This window comes from Danio rerio, chromosome 21, assembly GCF_052040795.2.
Source record: "Danio rerio strain M-AB ecotype USA chromosome 21, GRCz13ab, whole genome shotgun sequence".
NCBI lineage: Eukaryota > Metazoa > Chordata > Actinopteri > Cypriniformes > Danionidae > Danio > Danio rerio.
In genome coordinates, this window is record NC_141041.1 from 15,637,433 (window position 1) to 15,660,000 (window position 22,568).

Below are 22,568 nucleotides of genomic sequence, written 5' to 3' on the forward strand. Positions count from 1 at the left end.
GTTTAATATTAATACAACTGTTTCACAAAACTGAATAGTTCTAACTACTGATGAAGCTTAAAATTTATTTTCACAGTTTAAAATGTGTGCAATTTTAGTGGAAAAAACCCTGTAATGAATAACATGTGCATCATATCAATGTAAATACATGCAAATTATTCAGAAAAAAATGTAAATTGTACTAGCTTTCAAGACATAATATGGACATCTAGACATATTTATCTAGACATGATATAGATACTGTAGTCACATTGGTTTCTGTAATAGTGGAATCACCGTGAGTTAATCTAGCTTATTATTTTATAGCTATATTCTACTGTAACATGCTATGTCAGTTAGCATCGGATTACAATGTAGATTGTGTCAAAGCAGCTTCACATAGAAGGTTATTGAATTGTGAATGGAATTAGTGTCATGGGACAGATCTGTGACTGGTGAGCAGATGGACAGTTAAATGAGTGTTTAACACATAGCACTAAGGGACTTTCACCTGATGCCAGTTTGATCTCCAGGGCAGTCCGGATGAGAGCCATTAAAGTGGAGGTAAAGTGAACCGTGTTGTCCTCGGCTATGGGCATGTTCATCCTCACCAATCGCTGCGGAATCACGGACACAGAGAGCATGTGATTAATATTACACACGACTGCAGGATTCGGAAATGACCATAACAAACGCCAGGAGGGTTTGCATGCTGAGGGAGAGTAACGACTTGGGCTTTGTAATTTCCATTTTCGTCAATTGTCATTTCCTAACTCTCGTCTCAGCACACAAATTGTCTCTTCAGGACATCGAAATGATGAGAGGAAAGAGTGTTTATATTTCATGCAGGGGTTGAGTGATGGTGGGAATGGGAGATGTTTTGCTGCATTTCTCCAGTTTGTGCAGACAGTAAAGCGGTTTCTGTCACGCTGGGAACAGTGTGAGCTTTCGCCATTATTGGAGGTTTACAGATTTCTCAGCGAGTGCACGATTACATGGCCTTACAGTGATTATGCTTAATAACCTGACAATGTGTGAGATCTTGCTAACACCTTTAGTGGAGCGCTTTATTAGGTTCATGCTAAAATTGTGCACATAGATTTGTGATAATTACTTCTGGTATATAGTCAAACAATTTTAATAATGCCTGGAAGTCAAAATCTGTTAGAATTAGCTACTTCTTTATAGTACAGGTGTATTTACTAACCTAAACTAAGAATCAACAATACTAGTGCATGTTACACTAACATGTTAGTTGCACTAACATTGAATGGCTGTATTTTCATTAACTAATGTTAACAAAGACAAAGAAACACTTTAATGAATGGATTGTAGAGGTCTGCATTCAGATTTCGAGAATAAACCCAAATAAAAGCGCGGTAGGGGTCGGTAACGCTGGTGTAATTTAAACGGGAGCAGGCGGGCTATTAATATACTAGCGTTCCCGAGTCCTGACGTTATTTCCGAACATCATATCTGTGATTTCCTCATTCTTATTGAGCACCGGTACAGGCAGTGTTCATTGCTGTTACACATGCTGAACACATGACCAGTGCTCTCTGCATGTGCTTTTTTGCACAGTCTGTGCATGCATCATCTGCATAAGTCCTCAGAGCAGCCTTTACCAACATGGGAGAGCAAAGTGAAGATGCGCGGTCATTCAGCTTGCATTAGAAAATGATCAGTTTACTGTTGGAAAACCCAACTGAGCCGGCCAACTGAACCACGCTTGAGCCCGATTCAGAGTACTCACACTTCTCAAACGAACCAGGAAACGTGCCTTCAGTTCGGATAGAATAGTGTGAGTGCGCCCTAAAAAATTGGTCCCGTGCAAACCTCTAATGTATTGTTTATTATTTGTTCATGCTAATAACATCAACCAACATTAAGGAACATAAATACCTTATACAATTTTAGATAATCTTGTATCTCTTTATTTTTTAAAAATAAATAGTGATATTGGTCACACTTTAATAATGTTTGTATTTATTAAAAATATTATTTATTTATTTACTTTTAAATTATATATATATATATATATATATATATATATATATATATATATATATATATATATATATATATATATTATAACAAATTAATTTAATTTAGTAAAAAACTATATAGCACCAAGCTGTTCATATAAAAAATACAATGTCCTTTAGCTTTCCTGAAATATTATTTAGGATATTTTACATTTTATTTGTGTAAAATATGACCTGGACTATGATTGCCAGAAATCGTAAAAAACTATTTGATTTAGATCCTGTAACACTGCCTGTCTGCATGAAACCAGTAGTGACTACTGTCCATGTAGAGAATGCATATGCATGTGTGGTATGATGGCTTTCTTTTCATTCAGCAAATGACCTTCAGAGAGGATGATAACAAAAGAGTAAGAAAAGATAGCATGCTGACCAACCAAAACCAAGAGCCACAACAGCACAAACACATCACTCAGGGAAAATTCAGAGCAGACGCTTCAAACATTAAAGTGCGTGTGAAATTAAAATGTACATTTTTTTTTGTGCACATTGTTATTCTTTAGGTGAACAATTAATCCAATCAATTTAAAATACGTGCACAGAGCTACATTTTTGTAAACTATGAAATACATTGCTCCTGTGATGCTTTCTTGCAACTACTGTTGATGAATCCACTAAGGCTGCTGTATGCATTTTTTGTAAATCTTAAATACATTACTGGGATATGTTTTCTCACTCACTTACTATCCATCAGCTTGGTTCCTGATTTACCAGGGGTTACATTAGTGTTTTCAACAGCAAACGAGAAGAAAACACTGTACCATTGCAATATAGTTTTGGTATGATTTTATTTTTTTATTTATTTTTTTAATCTGGTTTCTGGAACTGTCCTTTACCAGACTCAAACACAGTCCACTTCACATGCCATGTACAACACCATACAAGGTGAGCTACTGAGCAAACTGACCACTCCGTAAAGATAAGTGGACGAGGCAAATGCATTTGATTATGAATCAAAGATTCATAGAACTAGTTTTGTGGTATTTATTCAATGCTGTGGGAAGAACCATGCAAAAACAACCCTTTATTTGTCAATAACATGTCCCTGTGTATGTAATTAGTGCAAAAAGGAACAACATTGTCTGCATCATACTACATAGTATCGTTAGTTGTACCCAAAAACTGCAAGCAAATCTTTTGGATTGCGGTTTCTCAAAAATGTTGCCCTGAGCAAGCATTCCAAATGAGCCTGAGGTGAATTAATTCAGGAAAATGTATCCACTGAAAAAAAAATCATATTAAATTCGGATCATTTGCTTTTACTTATGGAGTGGCGGTCCTTTACAGTTGATGTCAGTTTGATGACTTTCATTATATTTTAACCACACCCCTCTAACTGTTAGTTTACTATCAGCTTGTTAAGTGTGATGTCACGTGAAGTGGCTTCCGTGTCCAAGCGCTCTATCCAACTGTATGTGGAGACTTGTCAAATGGTAATAATAAATGTTTACAAAGCGTTGTAATACAAAAATGATGATCGCAATATATAGGAAATATGGGATAAGGGAATGATGTGCAAAAAGAAAGCCCTGCCCCCACTCAATATTCAGTTAGAAATATATCAATGTACTGAAATAAAAGTCTAAACAACTTTAAGTTCACAGGAACTTTAAAGCACAAAGAAGTAATCAAACAAAAAGAAAACATATACAACATTAATCAGTGTATAAGAGTGTAACATTCATAGGGACAAGATTTCGCCTTCATTAGAGGGTGAAGCCCAGCCAAGACATGTTTCCACAACAACTACCGATAAAAAAAGAGAAAGGGGGAAATGACGCTTGACTGAGCACACATCTACAGCAAGCTTGCTTTCTTTTCTCCCTGTTGATTCGAGTGGGGGCTTGTTCTATTTCTAGCGTGCTGCAAAACGAAGCATCCTCAAGCCTGTGTGGCCTCAGAGAGCAGCTCAACAGACAGACACGGATGAACGTTACCCATTCAGACAGCTAGAACAGGGTGTGTAAACTTACTGACTTGGAGGCAGCTCTCAAAGTGGCAGAACGGCCTGCCACTAAAACAGGCAGGCCTGTACCAGCAATGTTTAAGAGTTATGTTCTGTTTTTTTATTATTCTGCAGTTCTTCCTTCAATACAAGGCAAAGCAATGCACCAACTTATTCTGAATACTGTTGATGCCTCTGTAAATTAAGCACATTTTTATTCTGCTGTTTTCTCAGTGTGTTTATTCTGCTGCCCACTTCTGTTGAGTTGCCCATTGTAAATACATAGCTTTTTCTTTTTACTTATTACTAGTTATTCTCCCTTCTAAGGGGCTGTTCACATATGATAAGGTTAGATTTTTCCATTGCACTTTTCAGAATGCTTCAAATACACCATAAGTCATTTTGTCACCTTAGAATTATAAGGTTCTATCTGCGTTCTGAATGACTTTGAGATACTGTGCTTCAAAGTTTTTGCATACCATAGCATAGCATAGTATGTGTAACATTTGTTTTTAAATTAAAAAAGTCTTAAAATGTAAATAACTTTTTAAAAAACATCCCATAATGCAAACAAGATGTCATTTAATAAGAATATGTTATTAACTCAATTTTGACAAAAATGTCAGAAAGAACCTTATAATTCTAAGGTGAAGATTTGACTAGAACTAACTGCTCTATTTACTCAGACAAACAGCGAGCACCAAAACACTGCAGTGCTTTTTAATATTCTCCATAAATAAAACTTATATCAGAGCTGCAGCAATAGTTTGTTTGTCAGTTCTGAGAGAACGGTTGATGGTTACCCAGAAATGACAGACACCGTGAGATCGCAAACGCAAAGCGAGTTGAAAATGGTGAAGGAAGTGACGCGGCTCACACTTTCCACTCAGTTCTAGATACGTGACCAGCCCCTAGGAAAGCTTTTATGTGTATATGGGTAGAGTTGAAAAGGGGATTTCACGCCTAAAAACAATTGAATTTAAAACAGCTGTAATCTCCCATTTATACGTTAGAATGTGACAGATTTTTCTTGAGGAAAAGCTAACGACTAAATATGCTTACCGTTATGTTATCATTATGTTAACACAAACTAATTTTAGTTTAGAGTAATATTTCATATATACGTTTTCATGCATTCATTCATTTTCCTTCGTCTTAGTCCCTTTATTAATCTGGAGTCGCCACTACAGAATGAACTGCCACCTTATCCGGAATATGTTTTACACAGCGGATGTCCTACCACCTGCGACCCAGTATTGGGAAACATCCATACACACTCATTCACACACAAACTGTATGGCCAATTAAGTTTATTCAATTCACCCATCCACTTGTTAAGTGTGAATAACGCAAAGCTGTATTGTTTATTATTAGTTCAAGCTAGTAAATACATTAACTAAGATTAACTCAGGGTTTCTGCAGGGTTCACCAAATAAATTTAAGACTTTTTAAAACATTTTTAGGACCATTATGAATTAAATTTTTTTTATTATTATTATTATTATTATTTTTTTTACTTTTTTTAATATCCCAGTTGGAAAAGATTTTCACTAGCCCTATCAAAAAAAAAAGATTGAAATTAATTACTTAAAAATATTTTATATATTTTATAATAGTTATAATAATAATAATAATAATAATAATAATAATAATAATAATAATAATAATAATAACTATTATAATATTAAAATATATCCATTCACAACCCTTACCAAGAATAGAACAAAACATAGCTGTCAATGACTTCATTCTATAATAATAATAATAATTTAATAATAATAAAAAAAATAATATATATATATAGTCAGGTCAGTATGCCTTAGCAGTAAATAAATGGAAAACCTTTAAGCCAATGTTACAGTAAGGGAAGTAACAAAATGCTATTTCTAAATAAAAAGTTAAAAGTTTTATTGAGATGGACTGTTGGTGATTGTATGGGTGTTAATGGCCAGATTGGGTATATCTATATGAACAAAGAAAAATTAAGACCTGTTAAAAAAGATGTAAGACCTACAACACAATATTTCAGTAGATTTTAAAAAAATTGTAAGACTTTTTAAGATTTAAGACATTTTAATACTTTTTAAGACCCTGCGGATACCCTGAAACTAATAAAACTATTGTAAAACGTGACAGAATTTTCAATTTTCTACAATGTATTTTTACAAAAATGCTAAAATTATAATTAGCGTGTGACATTAAAACACTGGAATAGATAACTAATTTAAACTAAAATGTATTCAAATTAAATTGTAAGACTGATATTACTGTATTTTTAGGCAAACAAATGCAGCCCTGATTTTTACTACAGCTTTACTACAGATATTTTACAATCTAGAATGTTTTACGAACAACACCAAAAAAAGCACATCAAAAAAAGAGCACAGCACAAAAATACACACATCAGAAAACACGTCCACAGCTAGTGCACTGACTGACAGCCACATCAGCCAATGAGAGGACAGAAGAGGAGGAGCCAAGGGAGAGTCGGGGGTGGGATCTACCTTGTAGGCGATTCGTGGAGGACATTTCTTTCCCAAACCTAGCGGAGGGGACATGTGGCGGAGCATCTCGTACATATCGAGGTAGGACATGCGTCCACTTCACAGGGACAGTCACACGGACAAGGGGAAGGAGAAGTGGGAGAAAATGTGATGTGAATGAAAGAAAAAAAGAAAAAGGAACAAAACAGCATCGTTATCAAGGATTCTGAAGGAAGGTCAAGGGTTTTTCCGATACCATCCTGCCTGAAAAGGATGAATGGATCATGCCTGCTTTTAAAGGCTGCCAGTGATCGGGGAATGAAGAACATGGCATGATGGGACCGGGCAGAAGTTTCTGTCTTTGCATGCTACAGGCTAACCAATCAGATACACAGGAACAAAGCTAACATTTGGCCTCATTTTAAACAAATAAATCTGCTGGAGTATGTCAATATTTACAACAAGCCAGACAGTTTAATGTGAACATATAGATTAGTTTGGAAAGAGAGATTTAGCTTTTGGCTTTGTTTCCTGGTTACCATGGTTAGCCATATTTGAATTAGTAAGGAAAGTGGAGGGAGTTTAATCCAATCAGAAGTATTATGGACATAGTTTTTTTTTTTACAGCACCTCCCCATAAAGGAAGAAGGTGTGTAGGTTTTCAAACCTTGTATGCCACCCTATTAGGGCAGTTCTTTCCTAAGCCAAGGGGAGGTGAGATTACACGCAACAAATTGTACATATCCATATAGGGAATCCTTCCACTGCAAAAAAAGACATGGGTTAGACAGTTCAGAATGAGAGACATTTGATTAGATTTTATAAAACATGTCCTGTGTTGTTTTAATAAATGCCATTATAAGCTGTGTTTACTTTATAAAACTAAAGGATTTAGAAATTGAATATTCTTTTTATCCCAACGCCATTTAAATAGGGCACTATAAATGTTAAAGAACTTAATTCTTATATTTGCATATATACTTCTCACCATCTACTGTATCTTTTTCTAAAACATACAGTATAATGTACAAGCATGTTTATTACTAAGAAAACCAAAACAACCAAACAAAATTATACATTTTAATTGAACACATCACATCACATACAGTCCCTAGTCTGGGGCGGATTTAATCAATAAGCAAGGTAAGCAGACCCCCCAAATAAATACCTAGAAGTATAAATTATACCTATAAAATAAATATAACATCATATTTTGTATTAAGCTTAATGTTTATTACATCACAAATGCACAAATGTGTCCTTCACCCTCACAAATTATATAAAGATTTAACTTTAAAATGAAATTGTTTATATATCATTTTAGTTGTGAATCCTTTTTAAGAAAACACTTAATTTAAAACGTTTTATAAGATGTTTTAAATGTTGTTATTAATTTTTTTGCGTTAAGACAAAATGTAGAAAAGTAGATTGAATGATGTAAGAATAAAAACAGCAAAATGAATCAATTAAATATAAATGAAAGTACAAAAGATACCTTTTAGAACTTCCGGGCCCCATGGCCGTAATTGCTTAGGGCCCCTAAATCACTAAATCCACCCCATTAATAAGGTACACATACAGTATTGTCCTATCTAGTATTGTGAAAAGACAAAGCTGAAAATTACGTGTTGATGTTTTAGCTGACGAAGTCTATGTTTAAAGCGCCACCCAGCGATCAAAAACTTTAGGTGCATTTACTGCCACCGTGGCAACAGCGAGTGCAATGGCAAAAGGAACAAATTGAAATATTAAAGGGCACCTATTTCAACCCTTTTTTAAAGATTTAAGATAAGTCTTTTATGTCTCCAGAATGTGTCTGTGAAGTTTCTGAAAACTTTCATCAGATTATTTATTATACCTTTGTGTATGTTAGAAATTTGAGCTGTTTTGACTTTGTACTGTAGCTGTTTTGGTGCCTGTGCCTTTAAAGCAAATGAGCTGCTTCTCCCTGCCCACCATACCGATGTGTATGTCAGAGCCAAAGAGATAGCTCACTATTGCAATGATGGGTGTAGCTTATCAGGCTGAGTCTAACACATATGCAGTACAGTGACAGACAAGAATGAAGCAGATCTCTCTTATTGCAGTAAGAACTTTCCTAAAGTCCATGAACCGGGATTGAAGAGTTTTTTATGATTAATACTATGTAGCTGAAAAATTACGAATCAATTTTACTGTCTATATTACAAACATGCACTGTTTTAAAAACATTTTAAACTTGTAAAACTCAATCTTGATGTGCTGCTGTACACAGAGAGCTGAAGAGATCGCTTAGGGGAGCGCAGGGCATAAAGTAACGAGGTGGTAAAATGTAACTCAGAGTATTAAGGTATTTGCTTATTTGTTTACACCAGTGTTGGCAGACATCTTTCTGCAAATTATTTAAAAAGTTCTGCGAAATTTGGATGAGAAACACAGGAGAAACCATTTTTGCTGCATAAAAGTATTTTTTATTATACTCTATATTTTTTTATTTTTGAAAAAATCTGTGAAAGTATTTTAGTAAAACCTTATATTGTTGTGATTACCGTCTTCTAGACTAAAAGAATAAATCATTTTGGAAGATGTAAAAAAGACAGTGACTGCTAGCCAGTTTTGAGGAAAACACGACACAGTGAGGTTAGTTGTAACAGGGTGTTACAATTAAACTAAACACTGTTGGACAATTAAATTGTCTGTTAAAACAATTAAACTAACAAAATATAATTTTAATTTTGAGCATAATGTTAAAAACTTTCTAAATAAAAATGGTAATAGAAAACATTTTTAATAGAAAAAAATTATTGCTAATAATGCAAATAAATGCATTGTATAATAATGGATAATAATGCAAATAAATACAAATGTGTTTATCCAGTAAATAAATAAATATACTGTGCTATGTAGAATAAAAAATAAGTTAAGCTAATTACTGAGGAACCTACACATAGTTCTGTCTAAACAGCTTACAAAAAAGGAGTTTCATCATAGGTGCCCTTGTAACGTGTACACAAGCGTTTACTGCAAAATGTCTTTAAATGTAATTTTTCAAGCATTTTTGAGACTTGTGGCTTTTCTTTAAGGGCTCTTAAAGAAAGAAAGCATCCAAAATCTGGGATCCCGCACGTTGGTTAACTTCAAATTCAAGTTTCATACCTTCAAATTAAAGGACTTCGATATGGGGACACATTTCAATTATAAAAAACACTGTAAAAATATCTGTAACTTGACAGTTTACAGTATTTTGTGATTCATTTTTTTCCACTTAATTATGCTTTTAATTTGCATTATGAGATCTTGATTTTTCCTCCAAAAGCTTTTGTTGCTGTAAAAGTGACTTATTAGTTTTAAATGATATATTGTCTGGGTTGGTGTCGTAATTTAAGAAACAACAACCTGGTAAAACACTGCCAGTATATTTTATGTTTTTTCACAGACTTAATTCTTTATACATTTTTTCTTTAACAACACCTTTTCTTTTACACTACTAAAACATCAATAAAAGGTACTTTGTTCAATTGTAGAGTAAATTTTCAACATCAAAAATAGACAAAGCAGAAATAAAACTCACATAACGCAATTCACACCTGTAACTACACAGAAATCACATGTGAATCACAAAATATGAAAACAATTAACATATTTGTCAATTAACAGATATTTTTTTACATTATGTTACCTTATCAGACACATTGTTACAGTTTAGCAACACACAACTTTGCATTTTTGCATTTAATTTTGCATTGATTTTCTATTTGTCATTTCTGTTTTGCATAAAACTGGAAAAAATTAGGCACATTCTAATCTGTACTCTAAAATAATAAGCTGTTTCCGTTTGCATGGAAAAAAAGATGTGCCTTTTAAATGTTTATAGCACAAAACATTTATAAATGCATAAATATGTGTAACTACATTAAATAAAGCAAGTTAGTATAAAGAGACCACAAAATGTTATGTGTGAAATAACACATCAGTGGACCAGAGGGTTTAAAATTTAATTTTGTTCTATAAAACGTTTAGCAGAACATAAATTTGAGCATCTACGTGTGTTTGTTGTAATATATATACAACAAAATTGTAACGACCCTCGGAAACCCTGCAAAATACACTTTAAGCAGCCATTAATCTTCACCAGCATTCATCATTTTATTCATATCATATATACCATAAAGCTTTTTACAGAGGAATATGTTTATAAAAATTTACCTGTTTATATACAATATTTTATTCCACATAAAAAGTTATAAAAAAATGCCAAAAACCTCTCTGTAAAAACATTTGACTCTAAGGATAAAAAAAGTTAATTTTAAACTTTAATTATCCAGTGCTAAGATTTTGATGAATATTTAATTAAACGAATATAACATGTTAAAACTCAACCTTTTAGAAACCTTGTAAAACCTATATTAGCAATTCTGAATATAATCAATTAGCTAATGAAGTATGTTGATAACTACTAGGTGTTTTTTTTTTCTCTTTTTATCTGCAATGTCATTCCTTGATACATTTCTCTTCCATATTCCATCAATATCACATACTTCAAGCTTATTCAGATAAGCACACTCAACTGTACATTCTCCGAGTTAAAATGGATTACACTGACCGGAAGGATAGAATTTAAAATCCTGAAAGTGAATGGCGTGCAACGGATAAGATTTGCATTCCTCAGCATAGACAAAGCTTGAGGATTTGATGGTCGCACAGTAAAATACGATTCTTGTGACTTAAGGCTATAGAGTAAATCAGACACCGTCTCGGTGTCGTACCCTTCTAAGCCGCCGTTTTTTAACCTCTTAGTTTAGAGCTGTCACATAGGGTGTTTTAGGGTGGCACTAACTGCTGGTGACACCATGGAGGAGTGATACGCACCAGGCGGCAGGGTCGTACTCAGCCCAGACGCGGATGAACTCATCTAGGTGATGAGGCCCCAGAATAGAAGCATCTCGTGTCAGATATTCAAAATTATCCATGATGACAGCCACAAACAGATTCAGCATCTAATGGAGATAAAGGAGAGATTATGACAAAATAGCAAAGGAAATCTCAATCAGAATGATGTAAAACATGATAATGGATTATATTTAGATATAAGTGGCTTCTTATTGGCTAGATATGTATTTATTTATTTTTATTTATTTATTTTTGTTTAATAATTAATAAATTAAAATGTATTAATAAATAATTAATAAATAAAAATATTTTTTTTATTGCTAACACAACTCAAAACCTTTGTGCTGTTAAATATTTACATTTTTATGAATTTTATGTTAGGCTCCCTTAAATATAAAATTTAAAGGAGCATAATTTATTGTTTTTACAATATGGTTTTATTTGTTAGTTTCAGTAAATTTAAAAAGGTACTTAAAGTTCATGTCCACATCATATAAATATTTTGATTTTAAATCATTTTTGGCAAACTACTTAACAGAGCATGATCTATAAAAATGAGTAGCTGTTCATTATCTTAACTTAACAAACATACAGTAACAAATTTATTGGCCATTAGTCATTGTTTCCTTACGCATTAACTAGAAAAAAAGTGAATTATGAGTAAACCAAATTTTGGCTAAAAATACAAAGTCTTAACTGTTACTGTTGATTAATTCATGACATTTAAAAATAATTCAAAAAAATTATACTATTAAATATTATTGACTCAAAATTATTCATTTATTCATTCATTTATTCATTTTCCTTCGGCTTAGTCTATATTTCAGAAGTTGCCACTACGGAATAAACAGCTTACTATACCGACATATGTTTTACACAATGAGTGCCCTTCGAGTTGCAACCCAGTACTGGGAAACACCCATACACAAGTCATACACACACTCATACACTACGGCCAATTTAGTTTATTCAGTTCACCTATAGCGCATGTCTTTGGACTGTGGGGGAAGCTGAGCACCCAGAGGAAACCCACACGAACACAGGGAGATCATGCAAACTCCACACAGAAATAGCACACAGCAGAGACTCAAACCAGCATCCTTCTTGCTGTGAGATGACAGTGCTAACCACTGAGCCACCATGCTGCCCAACTCCAAATTATTTAAAGTAAAACAGCCATGTCTTATGTTGGGTTTATACCAAATGCAAAGAAATCATGTGCATCGCATCACACTCGCAAAAGTTTACTCGCAAAATCTTTTCCCACCTTATGCTATAACTTGTGTTTGTTTGTGTTTGATTTGTGAGTTTGAGATGTTCTGCACTAACCAGAAACGAGCAAAGAAAGATGAAGGAGACGAAGTAGAAGTATGCAAAATCACTGCCGCACTCTTTCCCACTGTAGCCAGATTCTATATCGCAATATCTTTCGCTCAGACAAGCCAACATGATCTCGTGCCAAGCCTCCCCTGTAGCACTTCTGTAACACACATGCACACAAACACAGCAAAATCAGTAAACAGGTTATTTTTTATGTTTTCTGCAGCTGTGATCTTAATCTACTAAAAGGAGTTGCACTCAAAGGGATAGTTCACGCAGAAATTTATCTAAAATTTTCTTTCTATTTACTCACCTCCAAGTGGTTCCAAAGTTTCTTTCTTCTGTTGAACAAAAAAAGATAACCTGTAACCACTGACTTCCATAGCAGGAAAAACAAATGATATGGAAGTCAATGGTTACAGGTTTCCAACAATTTTCAAAATATCTTATTTTGTATTAAACTAAAGAAAGAAATGAATAAAGGTTTGAAACAAGTAAAGGGTGAGTAAATCATTTTGTTTTGGGTGAACTATCCCTTTAAGTTTCGTTACACAGCTATACAATGATTATAAAAGGAGTTTGATTGTTAAATGGTAAGTAATTCAAATGCTGACATTACCTGAACAACAACATGAGGGCCTGGAAAAAGGTGCGGAAGTTATTGTGAATGTTGATGGCCGAATCTTCATTGTTCAACGCGATGTTACCAAACACCTGACACAGAGAGAAAGCACGTTAAGCTTTCTAATTTCGGATGAATTGCAGACAATGCAAGCATTTTTTGGTGGGGACTGGCAGAAAAAAATACATGGCACAAAGTGTGCACTTTTCTATTGAGACAGCATGAAAATACCTGGAGGGACCGTGTCAATAATTCAGACTGCCTGCAGGGTTTGTTACAGTAAGCATCTGCAGAATTAACAAGGCCACATACACACATTGTACAAACTGTGACTCATGCTTATGAATTTTACGACTTTATGCCAGACAGCAGACATAAAAATAAACACACTGACTCACTCAAATCTACAGTTGAAATGCACTGACAGACTGTCAAATTAATAATCTGTCAGCTGAAAACATTATAAAAAGTACATCTAGTGACCAATGTTTTAGGGTGGCATATGTACAAAAGTGTATACTTTTGGTTGTTGTTATTCCTAAATTGTCTTGTCAGTTTGAAGAAACATTCTGTGTCAGATTATGTCCAATTAATTTGTAATATCTATGAGAAGTTCATAATATCTGCACAATATATGCAGGGTTAGCAGAAAATAATATATCCAACGGAAGAAAATACACAGATACCTAGAACAAAAATGGCTACTTTACACTTAAGTGTGCTGTTGGGGATGTTTTCATCCACTCTGGGGTGATTTTGAGTCTTAATTTGGCCATAACTTTTTCTGTGTTTCAGCAAGCAGAATGATTTTCGGTAAAAACTCCTATTTTAACACATATTTAGGGAAAATGCTTTGAAATAAAAAAAATAAAAAAAAACTCAACAAAACTCTGGGCAAATTTACAATCCTTAAGTTATGCTAGTGATTAAAATATCCATTAAATTAAACTGCTGTTAAAAGCATCAGAATTTAGTTTTTTTTTCACATAAATCTGTTAATCAACCTTCCTGATCAAAACTATTAAATTCTTTTTAGTATTTGCAACACGTTTTAGAAACATTTGCAAAAGCAAAAACAATTCACAGGAGGGTTAATCATTTTGAATTAAACTGTATATGTATAACAAACACAAAATATGTATAATAAATTTGAAGTGCATCAAAAAGTTTTTCAAAATTGTCCTGACACAAAAATGTATGTTGTTCAATAGTTTTTGCTACATTTTGATGAAAGGTTGTGATCCACTTCAAAAGTTGTCTACTGTATATGTTTTACTTTTGTGCTGCTTTAGTGTTTCACAAAAAAAAAAAAAAAAAATTATCTGATCGATTTAATGCAGTGCGTCTTTGCAAAAAAACAAAAAAAAATTAAAAAATTTAAAAAATACAAAAATAAACATTTATTTCTAACAAGGAATCAATCTTAGAAGGCTTTGATGTCAGTAGGCTTACACCAACAAATAATGTGTAAGCAGTTATAAGAATATACATGTAAAAAATACGAATTTAAACACTCTTGATTCTTTTTCCCTCAGATTTTTATTACAAGTTTAACAAATTTGTTAAATAATGAGGAGTTAAAAGCTTAAGTGTACATTAACAACCTATCACATTGTAAATAAAGCTTGAACTATTAATAGAAAGAGTGGAAAAGGCAGGTTAAAAATCATGTCTAACTTTGAGTAATGAAGCGAATAAAGATTTTGAGTGCACAGTTGATTGAAAGTCTTACCGATGCTGTTATTCCCCCAGTTTTACAGGATACAATTAGCAGTGATTTACAATGCGGCCTTAATCTCCTTGATGGCAGACGCTATCATTTCCAACACAATCTGGGAGATTGCCTGTGCGTCTTTAAACGAGCAATCAAACTTAAAGATGAGATCCGCCCGTTACACTGAAAAAATGGCCTCTCTCACAAAGGCTATAATATGCCAAAGCTTTCATATGGAAAAACACCACCTGCCTAAGCAAACTGTTTTTTACAAAGATTGAGCCAAGATCAGTATTCTCTCCATCATGCTGAAGCTGTAAATGTGAAGTGAGATGCATGTACATGTAGCAGCTCTGATGATGAATACACATGAAAAGCTGCATGAAGCGTAGTTTACTAAGAAACTGAGTCTCACCTGCATCCCGATGATGGCGTAAATGAAAAAAAGCATTGCGATAAGGAGACACACATATGGAAGAGCCTGAATACAAAAAAAGACAACAACATTAAAATGATTAAACTTTAGATCCAAGAGCAGTGCTATCTATCATCCGTCCGTCCATCCTTTTATCCACCTATACATCCATCCAATCTTTCATCCATCCATTAATTCATTCATCCATCCTTTCATCCATCCATCCAATCTTTCATCCATCCATTCAACCTTTCATCCATCCATCAATCCATCCATCCATCCACCCATCCATCCATCCATCCATCCATCCATCCATCCATCCATCCATCCATCCATCCATCCATCCATCCATCCATCCATCCATCCATCCATCCATCCATCTTTAATAAGAAAATGTTGCAACATCCAACTTTATAAAAAATAATACAATGTAATACACTAACAAGTAATGAAATAATACATTTAATCTAGTATGTTTAATTAAGCACAAAAGCAAAAAAAATAGTTTACACTTAATTTTATAAATTAATTAATGGATTTAAAAATGTATAATAAAAGAACAAATAAAGTCTATATAGTTATCCTTCTATAGATCTGCAAGCATCTTAAAATTAAAGTACAAAAAAAACATAAACAAAACAAATGATTTTTGAAAATGTAATGTGTTGTTGACAATTAATAATGCTCAAATTGTCGATATAGAAACAAAGGTATTGGTTTGACCTTAAAGGACTGAACAAAGGTCCAGAGAAGGATCCGAATGGTGTATCCTTGCCGAAGGAGTTTAATGAGACGAGCCGCCCGGAAGAGTCTCAGGAAACTCAGATTAATCCTCTTATCCTGGATAAAAGTAGGAAAAAAAGGATCAGGGATGCATCACTGCTGTGGTATATAAACCCAAAATGAGGACACATCCTCAGTCAGTCTTTAACAGGCTCGGCTGCAACTGTTTTTATTGATAAGCTGTTAAAACTAGTTAGTTTCATGCAGTGTTGTTGACAGTCTGGTAATGATGCATGAATAGTCTTGCATGAACATGCTTATAAATAGGAATAAATGTATCTATAAAGGATGGGTGGTATGCAAGTTACAGTATATCACAGTTGATTAATTTTGTTAGCTAATTTTAAACCCATAAAAAACATGCTTCCACTTCTTTTAACAAACTAAAATAAACTAAACTGGCTAATACTAGGTAATACTAAAGCCATAGAAAACTTACTTTCACTTCATTTAACAAACTAAACTAAACTATACTAAACTGGCTAATACTAGGTAATGCCAAAGCCATAAAAAATGCTTCCACTTCATTTAACAAACTAAACTAAACTAAACTAAACTAAACTAAACTAAACTAAACTAAACTAAACTAAACTAAACTAAACTAAACTAAACTAAACTAAACTAAACTAAACTAAACTAAACTAACTGGCTAATACTAGCTAATACTAAAGCTTTAGAAAACATGCTTCCACTTCATTTAACAAACTAAACTAAACTAAACTAAACTAAACTAAACTAAACTAACTGGCTAATACTAGCTAATACTAAAGCTTTAGAAAACATGCTTCCACTTAATTTAACAAACTAAACTAAACTAACTGGCTAATACTAGCTAATACTAAAGCCATAGAAAACATGCTTCCACTTATTTAACAAACTAAACTAAACTAAACTAAACTAAACTAAACTAAACTAAACTAAACTAAACTAAACTAAACTAAACTAAACTAACTGGCTAATACTAGCTAATACTAAAGCTTTAGAAAACATGCTTCCACTTAATTTAACAAACTAAACTAAACTAACTGGCTAATACTAGCTAATACTAAAGCCATAGAAAACATGCTTCCACTTATTTAACAAACTAAACTAAACTAAACTAAACTAAACTAAACTAAACTAAACTAAACTAAACTAAACTAAACTAAACTAAACTAAACTAAACTAACTGGCTAATACTAGCTAACACTAAAGCCATAGAAAACATGCTTCCACTTATTTAACAAACTAAACTAAACTAAACTAAACTAAACTAAACTAAACTAACTGGCTAATACTAGCTAATACTAAAGCTTTAGAAAACATGCTTCCACTTAATTTAACAAACTAAACTAAACTAACTGGCTAATACTAGCTAATACTAAAGCTTTAGAAAACATGCTTCCACTTAATTTAACAAACTAAACTAAACTAACTGGCTAATACTAGCTAATACTAAAGCCATAGAAAACATGCTTCCACTTATTTAACAAACTAAACTAAACTAAACTAAACTAAACTAAACTAAACTAAACTAACTGGCTAATACTAGCTAATACTAAAGCCATAGAAAACATGCTTCCACTTATTTAACAAACTAAACTAAACTAAACTAAACTAGACTAAACTAAACTAAACTAAACTAAACTAGACTAGACTAGACTAGACTAGACTAGACTAGACTAAACTAAACTAAACTAAACTAAACTAAACTAAACTACACTGGCTAATATTAGCTTATACCAAAGCCATGGAAAACGTATTTTCACTTCATTTAACAAACTAAACTAAAACTTTTAAACTGAAACAATAACAGGAACATTTCCATCAAAATTTGAAGTTCTAAAAATGTTAAAATCAAAATGATAAATATTAAATGATGTGAATTAATTAACTAATAAAGTATTTGCTTTTAATGACCCAACATGTTTAATAAATCATCTAAATATGTGAAACGTTCTATTGGAAAGAGAACAAAATTAAGGTCAAGGTTACTTCTATTTGATCCAGTCATCTATTCTCCTCCATATTCCTCAATGAACATGTTCTTTTTTTATAGCACATAGCAGAGTTTCACACCCTTCAATATGTTTTACCTTATCAAATCATCAATAAGACTAGATTCAATCAATATTCCTTGCCATTTTTCTCCAATACTGCACTGTACATACCACCCATCTCTATTTTTTTTTCAGTACAGGGAAACAAAGGGAAAAAATAGGGAAGATCTATTCGCCAATGTGAATAGAGCTTCACATCTCAGCCTGGAGCTGGACTGAACAAGTTCATCTGATCTCAGCAGGTTTAAAGGTGAGCATTCAAGATTAGCCTGAAGATGTTTGACAGGAGGAGAGGTTTGGACAGAGACAGGCAGTGCAGGAGCAATGAAGCCACTTACCGTCTGCGCAGTCCGATTGGGGAAAGGAAGGGGACAGGTGCCAACAGAGATTTAGCATGGAAATAAGAGTCACAGTGAAATTGTTAGGAGAAGCCCGAGTCTGTTCCTGACAAGCAGAGATGCGCCTGTCAACACTCATTAAGGGGAGATCTCCAGATCTTCATCTTCACTAGGTGATTTGGGTTATAATGGATTGTATGATTATAGGCTAATTCAGATTAATTTGATGTCATCTAGTGAAAAGTTTGCATTTTGTTTGAAAAGTGCCCATTTTTTTATTCACAGTGTTCTATTCAGTGGAGATCAAAATAAGAGAACTATTTGTAAACACTTACTTTTCGAAATAAAAATAAATATTAAACAATACATTTGAAGTCATTTTCAATATGGCTATTCTACAGTATAACCAAAACATCAACCAAAGCATTTCAACAAAAACAACATTATTTCGTGGAAACCTGTTTAAAATTAAAGAGCAGCAATCATTGTAGCTCAAAGAAAGATTACAGTTAAATGTTTGAAGTTTATAGCTGTCAAAAGGTATTAGCCCACATGACCTTGCATCGAATGACACTGCAAAAATGCTTGGTTCCACACAATAGATTTGTGTTAGGACAACATATAAACGAATTAAGTAATTTGTATACTATATATAGTGATATAAAATACAGTGTTAGATAAGTTAGTTTAAAAAAGTAATCAGATTACAAATAACTTTAAAGTTGACATATATATAGCTTTAAAAATTAATATAGCTTTAAAAATAAAAAAATAAACTGCAGCTTTTTCAGTTATTAAATCTTCAGTAAGAAACATTACAATGGGTAAATCACAGCAGCTTGACATATTCAAAAGACTTTAGTTTGCCAAAACCCTAATATACCCTCATCATTCACTTTATCCAAACCTTTTTTTAATAGAAAAGTTAAAACTGGATGTCTTTTTGGGGGTTCTATGTTTGTCTGAGGTAATTAGTCTTCCTAAATGTACATGTTCCAAAGTATGAAACAGATCAGTCAGTTCTTGTCATGTGACTAGCGGTTTTCAAGTGAGTGCGCCTGGGAAATGCGAGCACGCCCAAAATGCGCTTCCAATATTGTATATGGGCGAGCGCAAATGAAGCGATATGTGAATGGCCCCATAAGCAACTATGCTTTTCTTTACATTCAGAAGATACCTTCACTTCCGATCCTGCACATTTTTAAATATTTTTGCCAGTTTAGGTTGAGTGGGCCACCGTGTTTTTGGGTCCCGGTGTACTTCTTGTTAACGGGTGTTGTCATAGAATGCTTTCAGTTCTAGGGCTTGAACAATTTGCTGGTCGAGTTAAAAGCACTCAAAAGTATTGTTATTTTTTTTCGCTCAGTGGAAATCAAAGTAATATCTGTATTTCCATTTAAAGAAGCAAGCACTCTCGACAGCAGCTATTTCAGCTAGCGTTCTCCAGCAATTAAAAAAAGCGCATGCTTAGTAACTGACGTTGCAACAGAAAACATTATTTAAAAGAAATGTTTTTTTCTTCCAAAATATTTGGAATATTTGTGACACAAGTAACACAATTACATTGACTTAGTAACTGTAATCAGATTATACAAATTTGAAATATAATTCATTACAGTACTGTGTTCCTCAAAAATGTAATCAGAATACAATAACGCATTACTGTGGAACGTGTTACACCCTACTCTGATCATATATAATATTATGTAATATAATAGCAATACAGTATAACTCGTTAAAAATGTAAAATTGTGTTGTTTCAGCTCATTTTAAATCAGTAGTTTGAACAAACAGCAAATGCTTTTTTTTTTTTTACTTCAGCACATCTGTGGCCACAAGACATCACTAGTCTTACACAGACAGACAGTCTCTGACAGAATATCGCCTGTGTCTTACCCCTGACCCCACTAACACATTTTTTTTTTTTTTTTTTTGTGGTGATAAGAACCATTTTAATATTGTTTTCTATTGGGAGTAAGTATTTTGCACCCGGAGTGCCTCACATCCTTACTGCCTGCTTTGCCTTAGTTCCAGAGTTCTCTGAGTGTCTGCAGATGAAAAAGTCAACCTGACAAACCAAGAACGTTGATAGCGTGGTTGCCTAGCAACTTAAAAAATGCAGCGCACTGCTCTTTTCTGAAGGTCAGCAAAAAGGCAGTGCTGTGCAACTTGTGTTTCCAGAACTGATCTGCCCCTTACACTACTCTGCTGTGATCTTGATCTGCTTATCTTTCAAGCCCTGTTTACACTAATTCGTTTTAATGCAGCATTTTAGAAGGAAAACTATCCACATCCACACTGGTGTTTTACCCAGCGTTTCTAAACAATTCTCCATCTGCATCACACAACTGAAAACGCACATCACGTGACCACACACACACTGTGGCATGCATTGCAGCATGCTTTGAACATGCCTACCGATGAGAGCTGAGCATGTCGAACTGTTCATCAAGGATCTACCGCTGAATCTAATCTCACTATATTTATTAAACGTGAGATTTAATTCATGTTGTTATCTCTATATCTAACAACATATTCCCTGACTTTTGTCTTTTGAATCTATCACTTGTTCTCAGGTAACATGTTTTGACTGAGCACAAAGATAAGTTAGGTTAATTTATTAACTTATGTAACCGCGGACACTGATTCTGCACATTTGACTGATTGCTTGCCTTTATTTCCCATATTGTATAATCTTATTGTGCGTTTTTTTATAATGGCCATTATTGATTATTAAATTGACTTTCAATGAAAGAAACAGAGTATGTTTTATATTTTGCATCAAACTTGCAAAGTATGAACTTACTCGGAGTGGATGCAAGACTGAACTGTGTGTAGGCTACTTAATATTGAGGAAAAAGCCCCAATGAGATGCAGCCACACCTTCGTTTTACCCCATCCACACTGAGACTGAGCAGCAGCGTTTTAGAATGAAAAAAAGCTGTTTTTGGCGCTCGAAAACTCCAGCGTAGTGTGGACGGATGGTTTAACCGTAGCAAAGCGTATGCGTTTTAATACAAAAACATATTAGTGTAAACGGGGCATCAGTTTATTCCACAGCTTAGCGACTTCAGTGGGTTTCTTATGCTGTAACTTTGTCAGCAAGGATTTTGCAGAGATTTTCAATTGGGTTTGGATCAGGACTCTGGGCAGCCATTTCAAAATATCAACTTGTTTGTGTCAAGTAACTGCATCACAGATTTTTCTGTTTTTCAATTATAAATAGGGTTTATTAGAGAATTTAGGAATTGATGCACGACCAAGTCATTGTTATGCAAGTCGAGACTCAAATCTTATCACTCAAGTCCAAGTCAAATCACAGACTCATAGACTCGAGTTTGCCAACAGATGTTAGCTTAACACCAGTAATTGAGAGTATTTGTATATTTGTATCTCATGAAATATGCTTAAAATACTCTTTTACTCTTGTTACTGTAGGATAACTGTAAACAAGACAAAGCAGTGACTTTTATTTCTGAAACTGCACAGTAGGCTGTTCTCTAATTTTGATCTCAACTTTATATATAACACACTGGTCAGGATGAGAAACAGATATATTCTCAATAAATGTCCTTGTTTTTTTCTTTTTTATTATTATTATTATTATATTTTATTTAAACTATGACTTTTGACAGTATTAAAATGACCTACAATACTTCCGGGTTTTCAATGGAACTCTGTCCCCGTGATTTTAACCACAGACAAACTGAAAGCAGACTAAAAGTGCAACACAAATGTGACACAAATAATGCCGAAAGCTCACATAAAAGAGATATCAAGTTAGACGTATAGAGCCTGTCATCTGCAACATCCACTGAAGACAGACAGTTTTATTATTTATAGCATCTCTCATATACGTGTTGAGATTTAAAGCGATTAAAATATGAGATTCTCAAAAGCTTTGATGCGTCTCTTTGATGACTCACCTTGATCTCAGTAACCAGGATGTCTGTGATGCTTCCCAGAACAGTAACAAAGTCAAAAATGTTCCAAGCCTCTTTCAGGTAGTTCTGCAA

The 22,568-nt window shown here is 33.6% G+C and overlaps 1 protein-coding gene across 2 annotated transcripts in view; it reads right to left on the reverse strand.

Annotated features, from left to right (window-relative positions):
• The window catches only part of cacna1bb (calcium voltage-gated channel subunit alpha1 Bb), a 259,390-nt gene that overhangs the window by 26,031 nt on the left and 210,791 nt on the right, over positions 1-22,568 (reverse strand). Inside the window, exons 34-41 of one of the 2 annotated variants that reach the window (XM_087300946.1) lie at positions 22,479-22,562; positions 16,116-16,232; positions 15,393-15,458; positions 13,261-13,355; positions 12,651-12,801; positions 11,301-11,428; positions 6,474-6,570; positions 491-596 (exon numbers count right to left, since the gene is read on the reverse strand). In XM_087300946.1, coding sequence (XP_087157072.1) covers positions 491-596; positions 6,474-6,570; positions 11,301-11,428; positions 12,651-12,801; positions 13,261-13,355; positions 15,393-15,458; positions 16,116-16,232; positions 22,479-22,562 — 844 coding nt within the window. Of the gene's footprint in view, positions 1-490; positions 597-6,473; positions 6,571-10,555; positions 11,429-12,650; positions 12,802-13,260; positions 13,356-15,392; positions 15,459-16,115; positions 16,233-22,478; positions 22,563-22,568 lie in introns of those variants that run through there. The other variant, XM_087300947.1, reaches the window with a different exon arrangement.